This window comes from Gopherus flavomarginatus, chromosome 12, assembly GCF_025201925.1.
Source record: "Gopherus flavomarginatus isolate rGopFla2 chromosome 12, rGopFla2.mat.asm, whole genome shotgun sequence".
Lineage (NCBI taxonomy): Eukaryota > Metazoa > Chordata > Testudines > Testudinidae > Gopherus > Gopherus flavomarginatus.
This window is the reverse complement of record NC_066628.1, coordinates 50,413,267-50,435,614: the sequence shown is the minus strand read 5'-3', so window position 1 is coordinate 50,435,614 and position 22,348 is coordinate 50,413,267. Positions and strand designations below refer to the sequence as shown.

Below are 22,348 nucleotides of genomic sequence, written 5' to 3'. Positions count from 1 at the left end.
GGGGCTGATGCTTGAGAATTGAGCACCTATCTTCTTTTCCACCTCAGATTAGCTAGTCTTGGAGTCTCTAGATATGGCAAACCTCAGAGTTAACTGGACTCTGTATTTTTCAGTGCGGCAGTTCTGAAATTGTGGTGCCTTTAATTGCTGGAGAAATGGAATCAGTGTTTTATATTTTAAAATTATATAACCCAGGTGTGAGTTCTTGACACGTTGCTCTCACGCTCTCTCTTCCCTCCACCCTGCCGTGCCAGGTCTCTTTGGGGAAACCCAGCCAACGCAGATCATTCTTTCACGAGAGTACACGAGTTTTGCTTTATTTAGTGTCTCGCTCCCCCTCTCCAGGGACTCTGCTGGATGACTGCAAACCCTTTTTTTCTCTCGGTGTGTTGGGAAACTTGTCACTGTGGCAGCTGCAGTACCACAAGCTTGTCACCGTGACGATGGGAATCACTGCATGATCATGAGTGCGATGAATGTTGAGAGTCTTGTTTGATTCTCATTATGCTGCGGCAAAGTTTTCCAAACCAAATGTTATTTTAAAAGCAAAAACACTGTAATAACTGTCTTCCTCATTCTTTCCACAGACCCTCCAAAAGTCCTGTCATTAAATATTTAATTAGTGTGAATTATTTTTCTTCTGTTCTCCACAGGTTTTGCATGCAGAAGAGTGTCAGATTGGTGCCAGGAGTCACGCTGGATTTAATAGAGAAGTAAGCAAGTTTTATGACATTAAAACTACTGCTATCCTGACGTCCATTATTATAGCTGGTTTGATGGCGGGAGGATATTGCTTTTTAGTCACATTGTCCTCAAGATCCCTTTGTTCTGCTTGTGGGCATGCACCTCCTTGGGGTGCTTCTGTTGCCGATGGTGTGTCTCATTATATTGTCTTTACCACAGGCTGGCAGAACAAGCAGTGACTATAGAAGCAAGAATTCATGCAGGGAATACTGTTTAGATGGAGTCTTACACTTGCCCTAGAGCTTTGCTCAGACCTTTTAACTTACAGGTCACGTAGGTCTCATTCGTGATACGTGGTACATACTCTAGCCTGACAGCTGTCAGCCCAGAATCCAAACTTTAGTCACCTTTCTGGCAGTCAGTATTGTCAAGCCACCTAACTAGTGGTTTGGGGCACACATTGAGAGAGCTTGTCAGTGGAGATCAATGGAAATGTTAGATAATGGTTCAGTTTTTGGAGTTACAACTTCATATACATTAAGGTCACATGTGAAAGTAATTTAGTACTCTCAGCCTATACCCTAGCTGACATAAAACCATGTGACAAAAGCCTCTGCTTAAGACAGGCAAATACTGCTGTAGTAGAGAATGTCTAAAGTCAGTCAGTGAGGTGCATTGGTAGAACTATATGAGAGCACAGAACTGAAATGGTTCCTGCAGTTCTGGTGTTTAGATGCATTGGCAGAGCTGTGTCCAGGGGAGACTGGGACTGGAATAGCATGGCCAGGATTGGGATGCACTTGCAGAGCTGTCTTGGGTGCACAGTGCTGGAACTCTGTAGGGAAAACTTTCACAATACTTGTCTGAGGTGTGAATGTCTCTTGACACAGCTATCATTTTCTCTTTCATGACCTATAAAATCCATTCAATATCCTGAGTGTGTGTGTGTAAAATCAGAAAAAACAAGACATATTTTGTCACTTCCTCACCACACTGTAGTGTTCTTTCTATCTAATAATGGGATTATATTTCAGTCCTTAATGTCATGGAAACCTATAATAATCCTTTCATCCAAACAATACTTGACCATGACTACTGGCTAATGGGCAGCCCAGAGCAAAATGATGGACTAAGTAAACTCTTCTCCAAAACAAAGTCCAGGTTATGCAAGCCACCCAAGCTATTGAAAAACGAAATCATAATTAATCTATTGCATTCTTTGTTTTAAAAGTTTTTATAGGAAGGTATTTTTTGCCATCAGGTAAGGTAGTACATGTTTGTGTGGATGGTCTCTGAGATTTGTGCCACATGGTTAGTATTTTGAAGCTTCCTATTCTTGGAACATTGTGTACCCAAGTTAAATTAGCTTGGAACAATTATTAAAAGATAATTCAATTTCTGAGATGTTTGCCATAAGAAACGCTTATTGTCAAGATTAATTAGAATAGGCCATGGACTTGGACTTCTGACACGTGAATGTCTAGAGCCAATTATCCTCTTTCAGTTCTCCAGGATTAGAGTCATTCATTCATTCTTTCAGGTGAACGGCATTCTCTGTGGTGTTCGGAGGGGTTGGGTTAGGGTATTCAATCAGTGGGTACATAGTAGCAGTGTTTAATGTATTTTTTTTTGCTTTTTTTAATAGGTTTCTGTAGAGTACAGTGATTTGCCGCTATCATTCATTGCTCCCAGACTGCCAGTAGCAAATTATATTTTGCAACCGTGGTGATGAGTGTAGGATTCCATCAGCTAAAATATCCAGTTTAACGTGCTGTCTTCTCTTTTGGCTTATTGCATTGTTAAAGTAGATCTGTGTTGAATAACCTGACCATTTTAACCCCAAATAAATTTCAAAGTGTAGTTGAATGCCGGAAAAAGTTCTGTGTAATGTATTTTAGGAGATAGGTCTATATTGGGCTCTTGAGCAGCTTTGAAGTGTTTAACCATTATGAAAGCCATGCTGACATCACACATTTGATCTATGTGAAAATGGGTCCAGCTCTGCAATTTAGGTAGGAGAAGCCAAAGTATGATTCGATTAACCTTAATTTCCAAGGCAGTAATGCATCAGTGAGTTCAGACCATGTCCAAGAGATCCAGTAGACAAAGAACAGGCTTGTGGTATAAAGGAGGAGGCTGAAATCACTGAGAATCCCTGATGTGATCCTCAGCTGACGTGAAACTGTAACTAGGCAAAGTCCTGCTGGAACGGTTTGAAGACTGGAACCCGCCAGGGGCTCCATGTGGAAGATGGGTGACAACTGGTAACCTTGGCATGCCTGTAGATTTTTTATTGTTTTATTATATGCTTTCTCTGTAATGTTTTTGTCCTAAATAAATGTGAAGGCTGGCTCGTCACTGGTAAACACATTCAGACCCTGGAAGAAAGCAGAATGGCTGGGGCTGGACAAAGGTCAGACCTGCTGGGATAAGCACTGTGAATTGCCGGGGACTTGCAACCTTAAATCCCTTGTTAAGGAGAGTGATGAAGGTCCCAACGCATAAAGAGGTCATGGTTGGCGACCAGAAATCTAAAGGGGGTCCATGAGCAGATGACAGAGGGAGGGGGCAGAGTGCATTTAACCCCGGAACTGTGACAGCACTTATCTCCTTGTCTCTGAGTGAGGATCCAGCCCGGACCATTGACTAAAACTGGCAGAGCAAGGCCCTTGGGTAGTGACAGATTATTCAGGAAAACAAAGCGAAATCTCTTCAGCTCATCGGCTGTGAAAAAGAAGCCGATGCAAAACAGGGTCAGAAATCTGTTTGCTAAAGTAAATAAAGGAACTTGGAGAATTAATTCAGCTCTTTCATCCATCTCCAGAACTATTTTACATTCTCCATCCCCTAATTCATGAGCCATGTCAAGATTTTAGGTTTTGTTTTCATTACACCAGCAGTGAACCCATTTGATTTTTCTTTTCCTGTTTGCAATATGCTTCGTGGATTTTTAACTGAGGTTTTCTAAGTATCACATTGCACACTGCAGCAATATTTATGTTCTAGCAATTGCTATAAAATCTTCATGTCTGTGTATAGATTTTTGAATAGTACGGGTTTTTAACTAATGTACTGTGCAAGAGTGCAGGGGAGATGGACCAGAATTCCTTGTAATCTGTGAAGTATCAGAGGGGTGGTCGTGTTAGTCTGGATCTGCAAAAAGCAACAGAGTCTCCTGTGGCACCTTATAGACTAACAAACGTATTGGAGGACAAGCTTTCGGGGGTGAATACCCACTTGGTCAGACACATGACCTTCTCCAATATGATTTGATTATTTTTATTAATTCTTATTTTTAAGATTGCTCCACCAGGAACATGGCCTTCTCCCTCACCTTGTATTGCAGAGATCAGGTGTCACCCACCCTGAGGCAGTGCAGGGAGCCCTCTGCAGCTTTACAATCACAGACCTACTCACTCACTCGCATTACAGCAGGGCTGCCGAGGGTTCCCTGCACGGCCACAGGGCTGGTGACTGCCGAACATGTCATTAATGATAATCTGTTGCAAATATGTGAGTACCTCAAGGTGAAATGGAGGTGAAAAGTTGTCTCTTTTGAAAATCGGTTCAGTTTCACTGCGAGGTGGGAATACAATATGTGAAGCCACTAGCTCAACTTGAAAATGCTGGAAATCTCGCTGTGTAACTGGGCAGCTATGTGTTATACTGCTTATAAATAGGCAGTGGGCAGAAGGGTTCAGAATATTCTCAAAGATATAAAATCATAAACTAAGGGGCTGGGGAAAGGGATTAATCATCAAACCGCTAAGTGTTGACAAAGCTGTCGAGCTGGCTGCCAAGATGGGTTTCTTGGTTTATTGTGTAATTTGGCTGGGTGACATACACTTGTCCTTATTGTGGTCATCTTTTTGTGTTTTCAAGGCAAATGAGGCTGAGTCCTTGTATAACTCTAAATTGAAAATGACAAAACTGACATCTCTACCAGTGGGTGAGGTAATATATTTTATTGGACCAATGTCTGTTGGTGAGAGAGTCGAGCTTACACAGAACTCTTATTTGGGTCTGGGAAACATGACTACAAAAATGCTGTGTTCTCTACCAGTGTCATTGTAAACCCACTTGGGCCACTTGTATCTTCTTCTTCTCCCTCTGAATCTGTTTCATGGCTGTTGCAATAGCAGCATTTTAAGCAATGGAATAAGAAAAGTCAGAGTATATTAAAACAGGCAGATGTTGTGGGAACGGGGGGAGCGGTTTACTTTGTTGGCTTTGTTCTTTAGTCTGAACAAAATCCTAAGCACTGTAAATTGGTGACATAATCAGTTACTAAAATCTTTCTGTGTTGTCTAGAGCAAAGTTATATAAAAATTGTGGCCAAACAGATGTTATGAGTCCACATGATATAAAAGCATAACATTAGGAGAGAGTTAACATACGTTACTGATTTTACTAGATTTATAATAATTCTAAATACTTAAAGCTAGAAGAATTTGTTTCAGCAAGCTGTATAGAAATTGCATGGAATTGGTAGCTGTCTATGCTGTGGTCATGTTAGTAAATGCTCTGGATTGCAGTAAGCTATCTAAACAACAGAAGCAGAAAAATAAGTAAAAATGGAAGTGGCAAAATAATTTTAGTTTTTCTGACTTCATTAACCACAGTGCTAAAAAATCATGTCTGGTCAAGTGACGGATCAATTAGCAAAACCTATCCTGTCAAACCTTTCTGTCTACTTAGCATGAGAATCTAGACCCACATAGACTCATAGACTCTAGGACTGGAAGGGACCTCGAGAGGTCATCGAGTCCAGTCCCCTGCCCTCATGGCAGGACCAAATACCGTCTAAACCATCCCTAATAGACATTTATCTATCCTACTCTTAAATATCTCCAGAGATGGAGATTCCACAACTTCCCTAGGCAATCTATTCCAGTGTTTAACTACCCTGACAGTTAGGAACTTTTTCCTAATGTCCAATCTAAATCTCCCTTGCTGCAGTTTAAGCCCATTGTTTCTTGTTCTATCATTGGAGGCTAAGGTGAACAAGTTTTCTCCCTCCTCCTGATGACACCCTTTTAGATACCTGAAAACTGCTATCATGTCCCCTCTCAGTCTTCTCTTTTCCAAACTAAACAAACCCAATTCCTTCAGCCTTCCTTCATAGGTCATGTTCTCAAGACCTTTAATCATTCTTGTTGCTCTTCTCTGGACCCTCTCCAATTTCTCCACATCTTTCTTGAAATGCAGTGCCCAGAACTGGACACAATACTCCAGTTGAGGCCTAACCAGTGCAGAGTAAAGCAGAAGAATGACTTCTCGTGTCTTGTTTACAACACACCTGTTAATGCATCCCACATCTTGTTTCTTAAATATATTAGAAACAAAAAGAATTCTAACAATGGTATTCATCCAATACTAGATGGAAATAGTGGAACTGTTAATAATAATGTAGAAGAAACAGAGGTGTTCAATAAGTATTACTGTTCTGTGTTTGGGGAAAAAGCCACATGATGCATTCATGTTATATGAGGGTGATAAAGTACTTTCCATCCAACAGCAACTAAGGGTGGTAAATAGCAGCTACTAACGCTAGTCATTTTAAAATCAGCTGGTCTGGATAACTTGCATCCAAGAGTTTTAAAAGAACTGTCCAAGGAGTTCCCTGTACTGTTAATGCTGATTTTTCAACAAGTCTTGGACTGTTGAAGAAGTTCCAGAGGACAGGAAGAAAGCTAATGTTCCATTATTTAGAAAGGCACGGTAGACGACCCTCATAATTATAGGCCTATCAGCCTGACTTTGATCCTGAGCTAAGTAATGAAATGGCTGAGATGTGCCTCGATTAATAAAAAATTAAAGGAGGGTAATTCATGCCAAACAGCATGGGTTTATGGAAAATGGATCTTGTCAAATTAACTTGATTTTTTTATGTGATTGCAAGTTTGCTTGATAAAGAGAGTGTTGATGTAATATACTTCTGTAAGACATTGACTTGGTACTGCACAACATTTTGATTAGGAAAGTAGGATGATACAGAATCAACATGGCACATATCACATGGATTAAAAATGGGCTGATAAGTCTCAAAATGTAATTGTAAACGAGAAATCATCATCAAGCAAGTTTCTAGGGGGTTCTGCAGGGATTGATTCTTGGTCCTATACTGTGTAACATTTTTACCAGTGACTTAGAAGAAAATATAAAATAATTACTGATAAAGTTTGCAGATGATAAAATGGAGAGGATTCAGAGAAGAGGTTTGAGAATGATTAAACATTGGAAAACATGCCTTATAGTGACAGACTCAAGGAATTCAATTGGTTAGCTTCCTGGGGTTGTGTAATAATTTTTGTTGTCAGAAGAGGGTCACAGTGCAATGAAGTTTGAGAACTCCTGATCTAGAAGAAAGAACACAATAGTAGAAACTAGAGGAGCAAGCTAATGGATTTTCCATTTCTAATTTATTATTGTATTTATTAATTCCTTCTGGGTGTCATTAAATAAGTAGTTTTTAGGAGGTGAGGGTAGTGGTTTGGTGAACTGTGATTGGGAAGTCATTGCATATATAAAGGTTGCTGTACAAAAAAGCTCAGAAATGGGAGAGGAAAATTAATGGGACATCAAGCTGGGCATCACTGGCAGAGCAGGTATGCAAAAGATCATAGAATCATAGAAGATTAGGGTTGGAAGAGACCTCAGAAGGTCATCTAGTCCAACCCCTTGCTCAAAGCAGGACCAATCCCCAGACAGATTTTTACCCCAGTTCCCTAAATGGCCCTCTCAAGGATTGAACTCACAGAGGTAGAATTCTCCAGGGTCCCTAGGGTGACCAGTTAGCAAGTGTGAAAAATCGGGACAGGGGTAGGGGGTAATAGGAGCCTATATATAAAAAAAGCCCCAAATATCAGGACTGTCTCTATAGAATTGGGACATCTGGTCACCCTAAGGGTCCCAGAGGTGAGGATGAGAAATTATAACTCAATACTAGTGACTCATGGGAACCAGTGGAGGCAGGTTCATGGTCCAGTCGAATGAGAAAAATGATGATTGCACCAGGAATTCTGCATGTACTAGAGAGGAGCCATATTGGTTTCAGGGGGGTCAGAGGTGGAGGAGGTTGTTGCAGAGGTCAAGACAGGAAGTGACTAGGGTGTGGACAAGTGTTTTGGGGGTAAGTGGGGAAGGGTCAGATTTGTGAGATATTGTGGAAGAAAAAAATGGGGGGTAGGAGTCAGAACTCCACTCTGTAAAGTCGGTTGTCCTTCCTAAGGCTTGCTGGTTTTGCTCTTGCTCTTGGACCTCTTAGCCGCTTCGGATTTTATGTAGCCATTGGCAACTGTGGCTCAGTGCAGGTGAACCTCTGCTTTCCAGTGAGCTTGCTCTTTGTTACCCAGGTTTAAGGATCAGTTTGCCTGAACCAGATGACTGATGACTCCCCCTAGATCAAAAAGCAAAACAGTTGCATGGCCTTCTAGTCCTTTGCTCTGGCCACCACACCCTGCTTAGTATATTTATTTTGCAGTTGCTGAGACCAGAAATCAAGCGTTTCTCAGTATTGCACTCAAACTCCTCACAGTGCTGTAGCGGGTACTTGTTACAAGAGTTTTTTCTGAGTTCTTGCTCCTTCCTGATATCTCCATAACATACTTTTTAGATGCGCTGCCTTCCTGAGAAATATTCTGAGTAAAGGTTTCTGAGGATAGCAAACATTAAAACCTTTTCATCATAATCTGATAAAGATATCAATTATAGAGAACACATGTTTTTAATCTAGTCCCAAGACAAGTCTAGCTAGACAGTAGCCCATACTGTAATTTATAATTTAGCTGTCTTTAAACCTGGAAAAGGAGTTTGTTTTCTAATTAAGATGATGAGTTTAGGAGTAAATTACTCTGCACCTTCCTTGAAGAGTCCAGATTTCTAATTATCTAGGCTAACTCAGCAGCCTGATGAATAAGCATGTTGTTGCCTCTACAGTACATTTATATTATCAATCCTTAGAAAGTGAGCCAAAATAATCCATATTTTGGAACTAATGCTGGAGTTAAGTAATACAGTTTTTAAAAGGAACATACAGAATGTGAGGAAACCTGGGAAACTCAGGGGACTGAGAATGACGTAGAGTGCTTTTTTCCAGCGGGGCCATTTGTTGGTGTCTGGTACAGATAATTAGTGAGCAGAAGTCCCTCTCATCTGATTGCTGTTCAGTTTTTTTGTCTGAAATGAGTTAATGGTTACAATCATTTGTAATGACCAAATATCCATGGTAAAAAAAAAAACCCACCCCTCCATCACAATTGACATGAATCATATTCCCTTGCCACCAATGTTTTGTTACACATCTTAGCAGACATACCATGTTATCTGTGGGACATGGACAGTCTTCTAAACCCTAGATATATAGTCCCTGCAGATCAGGGTTGAGTCTAAACCCTAGATATATAGTCCCTGCAGATCAGGGTTGAGTCTAAACCCTAGATATATAGTCCCTGCAGATCAAGGTTGAGTCACATAGGCAGGAGCAGTATAGCTTGCCTTGCTGCTGCCTGTTCTGTAGCTTTTTTGAGAACACAGATCTCAAGTCTCTGGGTCTGACAATCAAGCACCTTTCAACAGTGCAAAATTCACTTTACAAAAATTACTAGAAATAACAAGTTTGGTACTAAAATTACCTTTGTTTCCATTATAAATATTATGGAGTGTCACAGGCTGGAAATCAGTAATTCATTAGTGTCTGTCAGTCACTGATAAAATGAATAATGATTCACAAGGAACTAATTTAGAGATGAAGTGGAAAAAACAAAACCCAAAGAGACTGCACAGCAGAAAGAATGTGAGTAATTGGGGAAAATGTAGAAATCATGCTGTAAGGTAACAAAATAACAAATGCCCAGAGAATCTTAATTAGTCCGAATTGCCTTTAGAACAGTAGATTGGAACGGAGGCAAAGTAGTGTGATTAGTTAGTTAATAGTAGTTTAGTTTTTCATCTCTGGAGATCCCAGTTCAAATTATGAGTAGGTCAGGGATGCTTAATAATTTTTAGACATCCCAAACCAACACACATTTGCTGGGATTAGTAAGTGTCTATTCAAGAAAGACCCAGGACTGGACTGAGATGACAGTGGCCAGGTCACATGATATACACCCATTGGCAGATGTCTGAGGGGAAAATCTACACGAAGGCGGATGTTGTGCAGAAAGTCAATCAGCATGAGATTCACACACTCAACTGAAGACAAAACCGAACACATTCAAAATAGCCTCTCATCCCTTCCCTTCTCTTTCTCTTCCCCGCTCCCTACTCCATTAGGGAAAATTCAACAGAAGCAGAAAACCAAGAAACCTGGTAGGAGAAGGGAGTGAAGACACCTTTTCTGCATGGCGTTTTGATAGCAGTCCTGGAACTGGAACAAGCTCAGTTTCAAACATTTGGAGCACTAATTTCCTCTTGTTGTATGCGCAGCTGATCATGTACTTTGGCATTCAGAATGTGATCATCCTTCCCTTTAACAGCCTTTGATTTTGTATAAATTCATTTCCCCTGGTGCTGGCTGTGTGCTTCCTTAGATACCAGTATGTATTAGCCACATGTCAGTAAGGAAGAGCGAGGCTTTATGTGACTCGCACTTCCCCTTAGAATTCCATGAAGGGCCTTTTACAGTTGTCAGAATCAAACTGCTCCTCTCACGACACAGCTCTGTTCTCAGCTCCCTTCCATTACTTTTGAAATCAAAGGTAATTGCTTTTATCACTTTTCTTTCTTGAGGGTTAGCATGTCCAGCAAGTTCTTGCTCATCTATTTAAAGCAAACTCCATCCACCTGTTGCCACTTTTGCTCAGTAGCCATTAGCAATGACATTCTTTCATTCCAGCTGAAAGCATCAGGAGGATCAGACCCGTTCATGTTTTGATAAGAACGGCACTGGCTTCTTCCATTTTTAAATAAAATTGTTGCTAACACTAAACATGATTCTTTTAAATAGTATGCCCAGCATGACTTTGTAATCTATTCTAAATTTTCTGATGAAACAGTGCTAGAACTGGTTTTGGGTTGTTTTGTTTTGCAGCATGGGAATAGCCAGCAAGGTGCATATCTCAGTGTATGGGAAAGAAATATTATTGATGGCATCAGTAGTGTGGCTTGATCTATAAGGCAATGAGATCCTTGCCCCAAAGACCCTTCAATCTAAAATAGTCATGAACACACCAAATAAAAACAGTCCAATGTGTGTAGGAAAGGGACAGAGAGAAACGGTGGAGGAAAGTAATATAGACTTGGGAGGAAATATAATTCTTAGTTCACTTTTGAAGACTGCAAACTTTGGACCAAAGCTGGGCAGTTCAGTCCCAGAATTCCTTCTAGTCAGTGTAATGGAAGACCCCAAAATTTGGCTTTAAATATTTTTTGAGATTTGAACGTGTCTGCAACCAAAGGATAGTAGGGACAATTTGTCATTATACTTACCTAGAAAGTGGCTCATTAGTACTTGAGTTGAGGGGTGGGGAAGACTTTTAGATTGTCTTTAAGAATGATGATCCAGAAGGTTTTATCTTTGGCAATGAATCATTTCTTATTGAAATGGAGCACTTAGTTTTATCACCATTGTTAGATAAAGAGCCAGGTGCTTGTTTACTGCAAAGCTTATTGTGTTTGCGAAGTAAAAATCATACTCAACAAGATGGTTTTCATGGCAACACCGTTCCATTGCTTAATAAAGATAGATGGCAGGACTGAAAACAAAGACACAAAGTTTTAGAACATTCCAGGATAAATGCTGTCAGAACTTTCACTCTTTTGTTGATTTGTCTCAAGGAGATGGGCGAGGTTTCAGGCTTTAGCCAAATCAGTTAGAATCATGTCCTTTCTGTATAGCTGCGTGATTGTATGGTAATGAGAGAAATGCTCCCTTTGATTGAACTAACCATTGACATGCAGATGTATCTTTCCAGCTGAATGACTTACACTGCAAGATTCTGGCGCTTGTGTACCCTTTGGGCTTCCCCTCACGTATGCTCTTTGAGACACAAGTAAGAAGGAAGCCCCAGAGAGCTAGGGCTTGTCTACATCAGAAAGTTGCAGCGCTGGTGAGGGAGTTACAGCGCTGCAACTTTGAAGGTGTACACATCTGCAGGGCATCACCAGCGCTGCAACTCCCTGTTTGCAGCGCTGGCCGTACTCCTGTTTTGTCTCGGGTGTAGAGGATCCAGCGCTGGTGATCCAGCGCTGGTAATGCAATGTAGACACTTACCAGCGCTTTTCTTGACCTCCGTGGAATAAGCAGGTATCCCAGCATACCTGAGGATACCTCTCTGGTAATCAAGAAAACTCCTCTGCCCTGTGCTCACCTGACCCCTCCTTTAAATCCCCCGGGAAATTTAAAAAATCACCTTCCTGTTTGCTCAGTCAGGCGTGGAGTGCAATTAATCAATCAATCATTCAGCGACCATGCCTCCACGCAACAAACGAGCCCCAGCATGGACCAATGCAGAGCTGCAGGATCTAATTAGTGTGTGGGGAGATGAGGCTGTTCAAACACAGCTGCGCTCCAGAAGGAGAAACTACGATACCTATGGTCAGATATCGCAGTCCATGCTGAGAAGGGGCCACGAACGGGACGCCTTGCAATGCAGAGTAAAAATTAAGGAGATGAGGAGTGCATACTGCAAAGCCCGTGAGGGAAACCGACGCTCAGGAGCAGCCCCCACAACCTGCAGGTTTTACAAGGAGCTGGATGCCATACTTGGGTGTGACCCCACCGTGAATCCTAGGAGCACGATGGAGAGTTCAGAGCAGGGAGAAGTGGGGGATGGTGTAGAGGATGAATACAGTGATGCTACTGGCGTTGAGGGGGACACCCCAGAGTCTCAGGACACAGGCAGCCAGGAGCTCTTCTCCAGCCCTGAGGAGACTAGCCAGTCACAGCAGCTGGAAGCGGACGTTGATGAGGAAGCTGAGGATCGTGCTCGTGGTAAGTAGATTGCAATGCTCTGTCCGTCCCCCACCCCCCCTTCCAAGCGTGAAACCTGCCCTGCGGTGTGCTCTGTCCGTCCCCCACCCCCCCTTCCAAGCGGGAAACCTGCCCTGCGGTGTGCTTCTTCCTCACCGATCCCCCCTTCCAAGCGGGAAACCTGCCCTGCGGTGTGCTCTGTCCGTCCCCCACCCCCCCTTCCAAGCGGGAACCGTGTCCTGCGGGGTGCTTCTTCCTCACCGATCCCCCCTTCCAAGCGTGAAACCTGCCCTGCGGTGTGCTCTGTCCGTCCCCCACCCCCCCTTCCAAGCGTGAAACCTGCCCTGCGGTGTGCTTCTTCCTCACCGATCCCCCCTTCCAAGCGGGAAACCTGCCCTGCGGTGTGCTCTGTCCGTCCCCCACCCCCCCTTCCAAGCGGGAACCGTGTCCTGCGGGGTGCTTCTTCCTCACCGATCCCCCCTTCCAAGCGTGAAACCTGCCCTGCGGTGTGCTCTGTCCGTCCCCCACCCCCCTTCCAAGCGGGAAACCTGCCCTGCGGTGTGCTCTGTCCGTCCCCCACCCCCCCTTCCAAGCGGGAACCGTGTCCTGCGGGGTGCTTCTTCCTCACCGATCCCCCCTTCCAAGCGTGAAACCTGCCCTGCGGTGTGCTCTGTCCGTCCCCCACCCCCCCTTCCAAGCGGGAAACCTGCCCTGCGGTGTGCTCTGTCCGTCCCCCACCCCCCCTTCCAAGCGGGAACCGTGTCCTGCGGGGTGCTTCTTCCTCACCGATCCCCCCTTCCAAGCGTGAAACCTGCCCTGCGGTGTGCTCTGTCCGTCCCCCACCCCCCCTTCCAAGCGGGAACCGTGTCCTGCGGGGTGCTTCTTCCTCACCGATCCCCCCTTCCAAGCAGGAACCAAGGCATCCCACTAACATGGGAGAATTTTAAGCAAAAGTACTCACCCCATTGCTAGACATGTCTTAGCTTTCTTGAACTCTACAGTGTTATGTGAGGTATGTGAGAGGGATGCTACCTACAGTTTCCAATGTCCTTCAAAAGTTGATAATAAACAATGATGCCCCTGTGTATTACATGTCTCTATCTCTATTTTTTCTAGACAACTCGAGTAATGCGGCTGTGTCACCGGCCTCACGTAGATTGCAGAATTTGAGGCGCAATCCTAGGAAATCAAAAGAGGAGCTGATCAAGACCGTTCTGAACCACTACAACAGGGAAAGTAGGAAGACTGAGGAGTGGAGAAAAAGTGTACAGGAATGGAGGCTGACTGAAAGCAGGAGACAGGAATTGTCTGCCAAAAGAATAGCCAGGCAGATGATGAGACTCCTGTCTCGCCAAACCAAGTCTTTTGAGTCTCTTGTAGCCATGCAGGCAAATATATACCGTGCTAACCCACAGGCTTCCCAAAGCACTGTTCCTTGTCCCCCTGTGTATCCTCAAAATAGCTTTATGCAGCACCCAGTTCCTTATTATCATCAGCTGCCCCCAACACCTATAACATCACCTAGTAACCAAGATATGTTTAATTCTTACCCAGTGCACTCCACCCCCATCATTCTGCAGCAAAGTAATGGTGAGTTGCATCAGACGGTTACAATTGAGTAAAATAGGAAATAGTAAAACCTCTGAATGTACTGTGAACCACCCATACCCCCTTACCTGTTTTTTACTGTATGACAAATAAAAGGTTTTGGTTTGTATTTCTTTCCATATGTTTTATTGGTGATAGAAATGGCTAATTATACACAGCAAGGTAAAGCAAAGCACAACACATGCACCAAACATTACTGCTGGCTCTCAGCATCAAATTGCTCCCTTATAGCATCCCTAATCCTTGAAGCCCTTTCCTGGGCCTCCCTATTAGCCCTGCTCTCTGGCTGAGCAAACTCATTCTCCAAACGTATAACCTCGGAGGTCCATTCCTCACTGAACCTTTCACCCTTCCCTTCACAAATATTATGGAGGGTGCAGCACGCGGATATAACTGCGGTAATGCTGCTTTCCATCAAATCTAGCTTCCCGAACAGACTGCGCCAGCGAGCTTTCAAACGGCCAAAAGCACGCTCCACAGTCATTCTACAGCGGCTCAACCTGTAGTTGAAACGTTCCTTGCTCCTGTCAAGCTTCCCAGTATATGGTTTCATGAGCCATGGCATTAATGGGTAAGCGGGGTCTCCCAGAATCACGATGGGCATTTCCACGTCCCCTACTGTTATATTGTGATCTGGGAAAAAGGTCCCGGCCCTAAGCCTCCTGAACAGGGCACTGTTCCTAAATATGCGTGCATCGTGCACCTTTCCAGGCCATCCAGAGTAAATGTCAGTGAAATGCCCACGGTGATCCACAAGCGCTTGCAGAACCACAGAGAAGTACCCCTTGCGATTAATATACTCCGATGCCAGGTGGGGTGGAGAGATAATAGGAATATGCGTCCCATCTACTGCCCCTCCACAGTTAGGGAAGCCCATTTCTGCAAAGCCATCTAAAATGTCCTGCACGTTACCAAGAGTCACGGTTCTTCTTGTCAGTGTTCGATTAATGGCCCTGCAAACTTGCATCAGCACCATTCCAACGGTGGACTTTCCCACTCCGAACTGGTTCGCCACAGATCGGAAACAGTCTGGAGTTGCCAGCTTCCAGATTGCAATAGCCACCCGCTTCTCCACAGAAAGGGCATCTCTAAATCTCGTGTTCATGCGCCGCAGGTTGGGGGCGAGATCATCACAAAGTCCCATGAAAGTGGCTTTCCTCATACGAAAGTTCTGCAGCCACTGCTCGTCATCCCATGATTGCAGGACGATGTGATCCCACCACTCAGTGCTGGTTTCCCGAGCCCAAACGCGCCGGTCCACGGAGCAGAGCACGTCTGTTATTGCCACTAGCATTGTACTGTCTGCATATTGATGCGATTCAGTACCATCGTCCGACTCCTCAATGTCAGTCACACGCACATTTAGCAGCCTAAGGATTAGATCCACAGTAAGGCGAGATGTGCTGGCAATAGTCATTAGTAAGGTATTCAGTACCTGAGGATCCATTCTTGAAAGATAATGCAGAAAAACCGCTTTAGAGTCACAATGCTGCCACAGTGCTCCGCATGTGTACCAAAGCAACGCTGGCCGTTGGAACAGGAACAGGAAGCAGAAGGACAATCACACTTCCTTCCCCTTCCCACAAGCCCCAGCGCCGCTGTGGGACGAGGTGCCCTGTGGGATAGCCGCCCACAATGCATCACTCCCAACAGCGCTGCAGTGTGGCCACATCTAACAGCACTTACAGCGCTGCTAGCAGTAAGTGTGGACACTCTGCAGCGCTGGCCCTATACAGCTGTCCTAATACAGCTATAACAACCAGCGCTGCAAAGTTTTAGATGTAGACATGGCCTTAGTAAATATTAGCATTGGTGATTGGAGCCCAGCAGAGAGAGCTACCATACCTGCTGCCTCACCACATTTCCCAAATCTTAAAAGATAGGCAGGAGAGTGATCAGTTATATTAGTGGCAGGAGAAAATGGTAAGAATTGGACTGAGGACCTAGCCGGGAGCAAGTTTGTAGATTTGGATAACCATCCCAACTTTGAACTTTCCCTTTCACTGCTTATGAACACATCAGAGAATATTAACTATAACATCTTGTTCTAACATGTAAGCCATACATTTTAATGTGCATCTCAATTTTATACACATTAGATGTCCAATAGTAAAGTTAATGCGGTGAAGACTTTACCGACTGAGTGGGGGGAAACCTGGCTTCATTTGAAGTAAATGTTTCCATTGTAATTAAAGTGATTCACAGGATTTTGCTAAATTTCTGAGGACATTGACAGTTGCACCTGGCACAAGTTCAGTGACCTTGGCATTTCGTAGTCTGCACTTTTCACAATATACTGCAGTGATTTAGGGCTTTGTAAAGGTGACTGTTAGGAATAGCTGATGGAAGAAGCAATGGATACTGTAGATATGTTAAACCACAGCCAAGAGCTGAGGCAGTGTGGCCTCCCTCCCCCTTTTACATTTTATTTGTTTGTTTGTTTATGGCCTAGATTTAGAAATGAAGTCTGCTTGGTCCTTGATGTCAAGGGCTCTCCAATGATTGTCAAAACATAATATGAAAGACATCAGGAGAAGTGAAACCAGGAAGGCAGCAAAATCCCACATGGGACAAACTCTTTGTGGAGCTTTGCTGCCTTCTGCTCATTCCATGTTTGTTTATTTTAGTGGCCACATACCCAAAAAGGTAAAAAGCATTTATAATATTATGGTCTGAGGACTGCCTTGAAAGACCTTGTCCCACAGTGTGCAGGCAAGTACACCGAGAATCTCTGCAAATTGCTTTATCTGAAAAACAATTAAGATACTCAAGTCTAAGGAAAATCTGCGTATTCAGTGAAACTCTGCAAAAATAAACAAAATGAAAGCTAACTGTTTTCTGAAGGGGGATGGAAATAGACTATTTAATGTAAGCAATCAGTTTTTTATTTTATCATAAAACTGTGAGAAAGGAATAAGAAATGCTTTACTTTTCCTCCAACCTTTCATTCCATATTTTTTCTGTAGCATTAGGCAGCAGCTCCCGTAAGTAATGGGTGCAGGCTGATACTGCTGAATTTCAGTGCAGGTTGATTGAGTTTCTAAGGTTGGTTGGTGATGGACTTATTCAATTTTTGGCTGATTAATTATCCCTATTATTGAATTGATCTTTGTTTAAGCATCTGAGAGTTGAGAATTGCTCCTCCAGTCCCCCCCCAGGCAAAGATGAGATTGACTGTTATCAGATTGTATTCAGATAAAAGCCATTTCCCCAGATCATTCAGCCTGTCATCCAGGCAAACACAAGCAGTTTAATCTTTAGTGCTGTCACCGGACAGGAGATCAGGACGTCTCATCTAGGAACAGAAGCATTGCTTACTTTTTTAATGCAAAGATTTATCCTGCTAATTTTTCCAAACTTAATTGAGTCTCTGTGTAACATGCAGAATAACAGTGCAGTCAAATACCTTCTAATGATGATTGATAGCTGCAGTTTAAAATCTACAAGCCCTGCTATATGTGCAGACAGACATTATTCAGAATACTGCCTACGCACTTATGTACCTGCCTTCCTCCCAGGGCTGGCTCTAGGCACCAGCGAAGGAAGCAGGTGCCTGGGGCGGCCAGTAGAAGGGGGCGGCACGTCCGGGTCTGCGGAAGCGGCACTTTGGCAGTGGGTCCTTCACTCCCTCTGTTCTTTGGCGGCAGCTCAATCGGTTTTTTTGCCGCTTGCAGTGGCAAAAAGCTGGAGCCAGCCCTGCTTCCTCCTGTTCACCTTCTCACCCAATAATAATACATAACATTTATATAGCACATGCATCTCCGAAGCACTGGCAAACCTTAATGAATTTTCACAACACTGGGAGAGGGTAGGCAAAAGTTTTATCCCTATTTTATACCTGGGGAAGGCTGAGGCACATGGAGAGAAAATTTACCCAAGGTAATATAGGGTGTCAGAACAGAGTGTAGGACCAGATAATTTTTGATTTCCATTCCATGCACTGGTCAGTAGTGTGCACTGCCTTTCACAGGCAGACAGTCTTTTGCACAATACTTTACTGAGGTTATAGTTTTACAAAGGTTTCTAACATTGTAAATGTTCAAGACTAACACCTACTCTTATCAGATAAATTGTTTTTTAAAAAGCAAACGTGCACAATACAATATATGCCCTACTAACAAGCAATTGTTTTCAGTGCCAAGCCTTTTAGTGAAAAAATGTAAAACCCCATACTGTTTCTCAAGAGAATAGCTAGGATTATTCAGGTCTCAGGTTGCTTCTAGGGAATGGCTGCAGGCAGCAACTTCCTATTTCAGCCTGTCATTCATAGCTAAGAGCACCAGCCAAAATACACATCTCTTTGCATCTCACATTTAATAAAGAGAATTAAGTGTGAAATTGTTCTTGGAAATCTCGCTCTCTCTCCCATGTGGACTGAAATTTGGTATTCTGAATTCTGCTCTGATGTGAGTTCTTTCTACTTGCTTTCAAAATTAAGTTAAAGGGACAGACAAGTAGCTTAGGATCAATATTTAAGTTGACAATATTTAAGCAGACAAGTAGCTTAGACCAAAAAGCCTGAACAAGGAATGCTTTTGAATTCCAGCTATACTAATATAACTTCACTGTTTTATTGTTGAGAATTGTCTGGAATGTAAGTGTATATTTATATGGAACCTTCACTGAAGAAGTTATGTGCCCTTGTGTTCCCTCTGCGGCAGCAGTTAACAAACATGATTTCTAGAGATGTATGTTTTTCCTCCCATTCCAAACCAACCCAAGATTTTTTTAAAAGTTAATTTCAAGCAGCTTGAGCAATACTAAGTTACAACAAGGGAAGACAGACTCCTTCTGAATCCTGCACTGGACATTGTGGATCCCTTCCCACATGTTTGTTTGGATGATCTGAAGATGGCTGGTAACAGGCAAATGATAAATTCACCTGCATCATTTAGTTTTGTCTCCAGACTTTTCGAGTCTGAACGAGTGTTACAGAAGTGTGATTGGGGTGGATGAGGGGAATCTGTGATGATAGTTTGCCCAATTTGGGATGCTAATTTTGCCGACATGTTTTTCTTCATGCTAAAGGATATATGTATAATCTTTGAGAGGTATTGAGACTGATCATGCAGAGCTGGAAAAGTAATGTAGTTCCTAAACTCAAGGAGTGAGAGAGAGCTTAGCGGTTTTGTTTATGTTAAAATGACAGATTGTGAACCATGTAGGAATTACTCATTTTATTATAGAAAAACATACTGAAGAGTAATCTGAAGACACTTGGATGGTAGCATGATGGGATGGGTTATTGCTGGCTTCTGTTCTGCTTTTCGTTGTCTGTTATGTTGGGTGTTTTTTCTGGATCTGTGACTCCTCTCTGGTTTTGGGTGGTGTTTTTTTATTTTGAGACTAGGCTCAATGGGATTGATATTGTCTTGAGTTATTTTATAGCACCCTAGATTTTCACAGAATACCTGGAAGGATATTTTCCCTGCCGCAAAGAGTTTACAATCTAAGGCCCTAAACCTGCAAATGCTTGATTTTAAGCAGTTGAGTAGTCTCACTGAAGTCAAGGCTTAAAGTTTGTGTTGGTAGGATCAGGGTCTAAATTTTAGGTGTGACATACAAGAGAGGATAAGAGGAGGGTTTTCAAAGGTTCCAGTAATGAATGACACGCTTACTTAGATTAAGCATGTGCACTTCTTGGTGGGCCTATGAAGATTTTTTGCTAAGTATAAAAATAAAGAATAAGATTATGAAAATTATTAGTATTCTTAACATACAGAAAAGGTTACGGTAAAAGAATTCTCTCATTAGCGCATATAAATAAACACCTAGATAGTGGCATTGTGAAATTTTGCTAAATATTTTAGATGAGTCAAACGCTGCAATCGAATTAAACTATTATCATTATTTCAATGAAAAATGAACATTGAATATTGCAGTGTGGCCAAAGTGCAAGCAGCATGTGGCTCTTCGAAGGGTCAGCTGCAGCTTGCTCGTGGAGCACGGTCATCCCGTGGGGGAATGGGTGGCTTCACCCCACGGTGGGGCGAGCCAGTGCTTGCGGCTTCAGCTCCGTGGGGGACGGGGGGCGGAGGCTCAGGGTATCACCCTGCAGTAGGGTGAGCCAGCAATTGTGGCTTCAGTCCCACAGGAGGAGGAGATCCGCTGCTTGATGCTTCAGCCCCATAGGAGGAGGTGAGCTGATGCTGGGGGCTTCAGCCCTGTAGGTGACACCTAGGTTCCTGCTTCAGCTGCACATGCTCATTATAACAGGAAATCGCGTCGCTGTAGTGCTGTGCAGACCTCATGTACTCTGATCTCCATGCATTCTGCACATTACAGGCTGTGTTTACTGTCCATATGTCGCATATGAATAGTTTTAGATTTAAGTGTTAACCTTACATTAATTTTGTGGATGACAATGACATGTTCAAACTGTAAGAAATGCAAGTATGAAGAAGAAAACCAGAATTTTCAGCCAGAATGGGAGGAAGATTTTGCATTCACTAGCAAAAGTGGCAAACCCCTGTGCCTAATCTGCAATGCATTGCTCTCTCACTACAAAGTGAACAACTTGAAACATCACTACAAAACAAATCACAATTTTTTTTGTTTAAGTACCCTCCTGGATCAGAATTAAGGAAAAACAAGCTACCCACATGTCATAAACAGATAGCTAAGGGTTAATGTCTCTTTCACCTGAAGCACCTGACCAGAGGACCAATCAGGAAACCGGATTTTTTCAACTTTGGGTGGAGGGAATTTTGTGTCTGAGGTCTTTGTCTGTCTGCCTGCTTTCTCTGAGCTTTGGAGAAGTAGTTTCTGCTTTCTAATCTTCTGTTTCTAAGTGTAAGGACAAAGAGATCAGATAGTAAGTTATATGGTTTCTTTTCTTTGGTATTTGCATGAATATAAGTGCTGGAGTGCTTTGATTTGTATTCTTTGTGAATAAGGCTGTTTATTTATATTTTTTTTAAGCAATTAACCCTGTATGTGTCACCTTAATACAGAGAGACCATTTGTATGTATTTTTCTTTCTTTTTTATATAAAGCTTTCTTTTAAGACCTGTTGGAGTTTTTCTTTACTTCAGGGAAATTGAGTCTGTACTCACCAGGGAATTGGTGGGAGGAAGAAATCAGGGGGAGATCTGTGTGTGTTGGATTTGCTAGCCTGATTTTGCATTCCCTCTGGGTGAAGAGGAAAGTGCTTTTGTTTCCAGGAACTGGGAACGGAGAGGGGGAGTCACTCTGTTTGGATTCACAGAGCTTGTGTCTGTGTATCTCTCCAGGAGCACCTGGAGGGGGGAAGGGAAAAAGGATTATTTCCCTTTGTTGTGAGACTCAAGGGATTTGGGTCTGGGGGTCCCCAGGGAAGGTTTTTCAGGGGGACCAGAGTGCCCCAAAACACTCTAATTTTTTGGGTGGTGGCAGCAAGTACCAGGTCCAAGCTGGTAACCAAGCTTGGAGGTTTTCATGCTAACCCCCATATTTTGGACACTAAGGTCCAAATCTGGGACTAAAGGTATGATATGAGTGGCAGCGGTTACGGGATAGACAAAATCCAGAAGCCAGTAGGAATATTATATTTTTCTTTTCTCTGCTAGTGACTTTTTAGCAGAGAGGGTTTGGTTTTCAAAGAAACCAGAGAGAATTTTTTTTTCTGCTCTCTCTGGCAGTTTGTGGCTTGCATGTTAAGCAAGAAGCCATTACCAGACTGTTAAGGGTCTTTTGTCACACAATAGCCCTCCCATTAGGAGGCAAGTACCAGCACTATATACATGCAAATAAAGTGGTTTTTCTGGTTTCCTTTCATTGAACATTAGAAGGAAAAACAAGCTACCCACATTAAAATTTTGCCTCAGCAGTCAACAGACACTGCTTTCTGCATTCAGTAAGGAGGCTAACCCAACAGCTGAAGCTAGTTTTGTAATGGCATGGAATATTGCTCGTACTAAATGTCAATATTGTGATGGAGAATTTGTTAAGAAGAATATTGCAGAAGTTGGTTTCAATTTTAGATCCAAGCAACACCAGATTTCAACGACTAATACAGCAAATTCCAATTTTGTGCCACGCTGCGGAGAGGCAGATCTCCCAGATCAGTGCCGATGTTGCAAGCAAGATGCAAAATGATCTAAAGAATTCTCTAGCATTCAACCTGGCTATTGATGAATCCACAGATATTCAGGATAAACCACAATT

At 42.9% G+C, this 22,348-nt stretch overlaps 2 protein-coding genes and 1 long non-coding RNA gene across 6 annotated transcripts in view; 2 read left to right on the top strand and 1 right to left on the bottom strand.

Annotated features, from left to right (window-relative positions):
- The window catches only part of RPTOR (regulatory associated protein of MTOR complex 1), a 296,305-nt gene that overhangs the window by 143,542 nt on the left and 130,415 nt on the right, over window positions 1–22,348 (top strand). For all 3 annotated transcript variants that reach the window (XM_050920753.1, XM_050920752.1, XM_050920751.1), the window contains exon 7: window positions 654–713. In XM_050920753.1, coding sequence (XP_050776710.1) covers window positions 654–713 — 60 coding nt within the window. The remainder of the gene's footprint in view (window positions 1–653; window positions 714–22,348) is intronic.
- On the top strand, window positions 11,714–14,312 carry LOC127033013 (zinc finger and SCAN domain-containing protein 29-like). The gene is made up of 2 exons (XM_050920759.1): window positions 11,714–12,616; window positions 13,712–14,312. Exons 1-2 carry the CDS (start codon window positions 12,094–12,096, stop codon window positions 14,215–14,217), a joined length of 1,029 nt encoding a protein of 342 aa, XP_050776716.1. The 5' UTR covers window positions 11,714–12,093; the 3' UTR covers window positions 14,218–14,312.
- On the bottom strand, window positions 12,638–13,334 carry LOC127033015 (uncharacterized). Of its 2 annotated transcripts, XR_007769006.1 has the most exons (4): window positions 13,249–13,334; window positions 12,987–13,143; window positions 12,882–12,934; window positions 12,638–12,724 (listed from the first exon to the last, which is right to left on the bottom strand). It is a non-coding gene; the product is annotated as an uncharacterized LOC127033015 (long non-coding RNA). The 2 variants fall into 2 exon arrangements; XR_007769007.1 differs by lacking the exon at window positions 12,987–13,143 and having other exon boundaries at window positions 12,777–12,934; window positions 13,249–13,331.

Coding starts and splice junctions, on each gene's coding strand:
- LOC127033013 (XM_050920759.1), top strand. CDS start 12,094: ATGCCTCCACGCAACAAACGAGCCCCAGCATGGACCAATGCAGAGCTG. Junction 12,617..13,711: donor AGCTGAGGATCGTGCTCGTG/GTAAGTAGATTG, acceptor TATTTTTTCTAG/ACAACTCGAGTAATGCGGCT.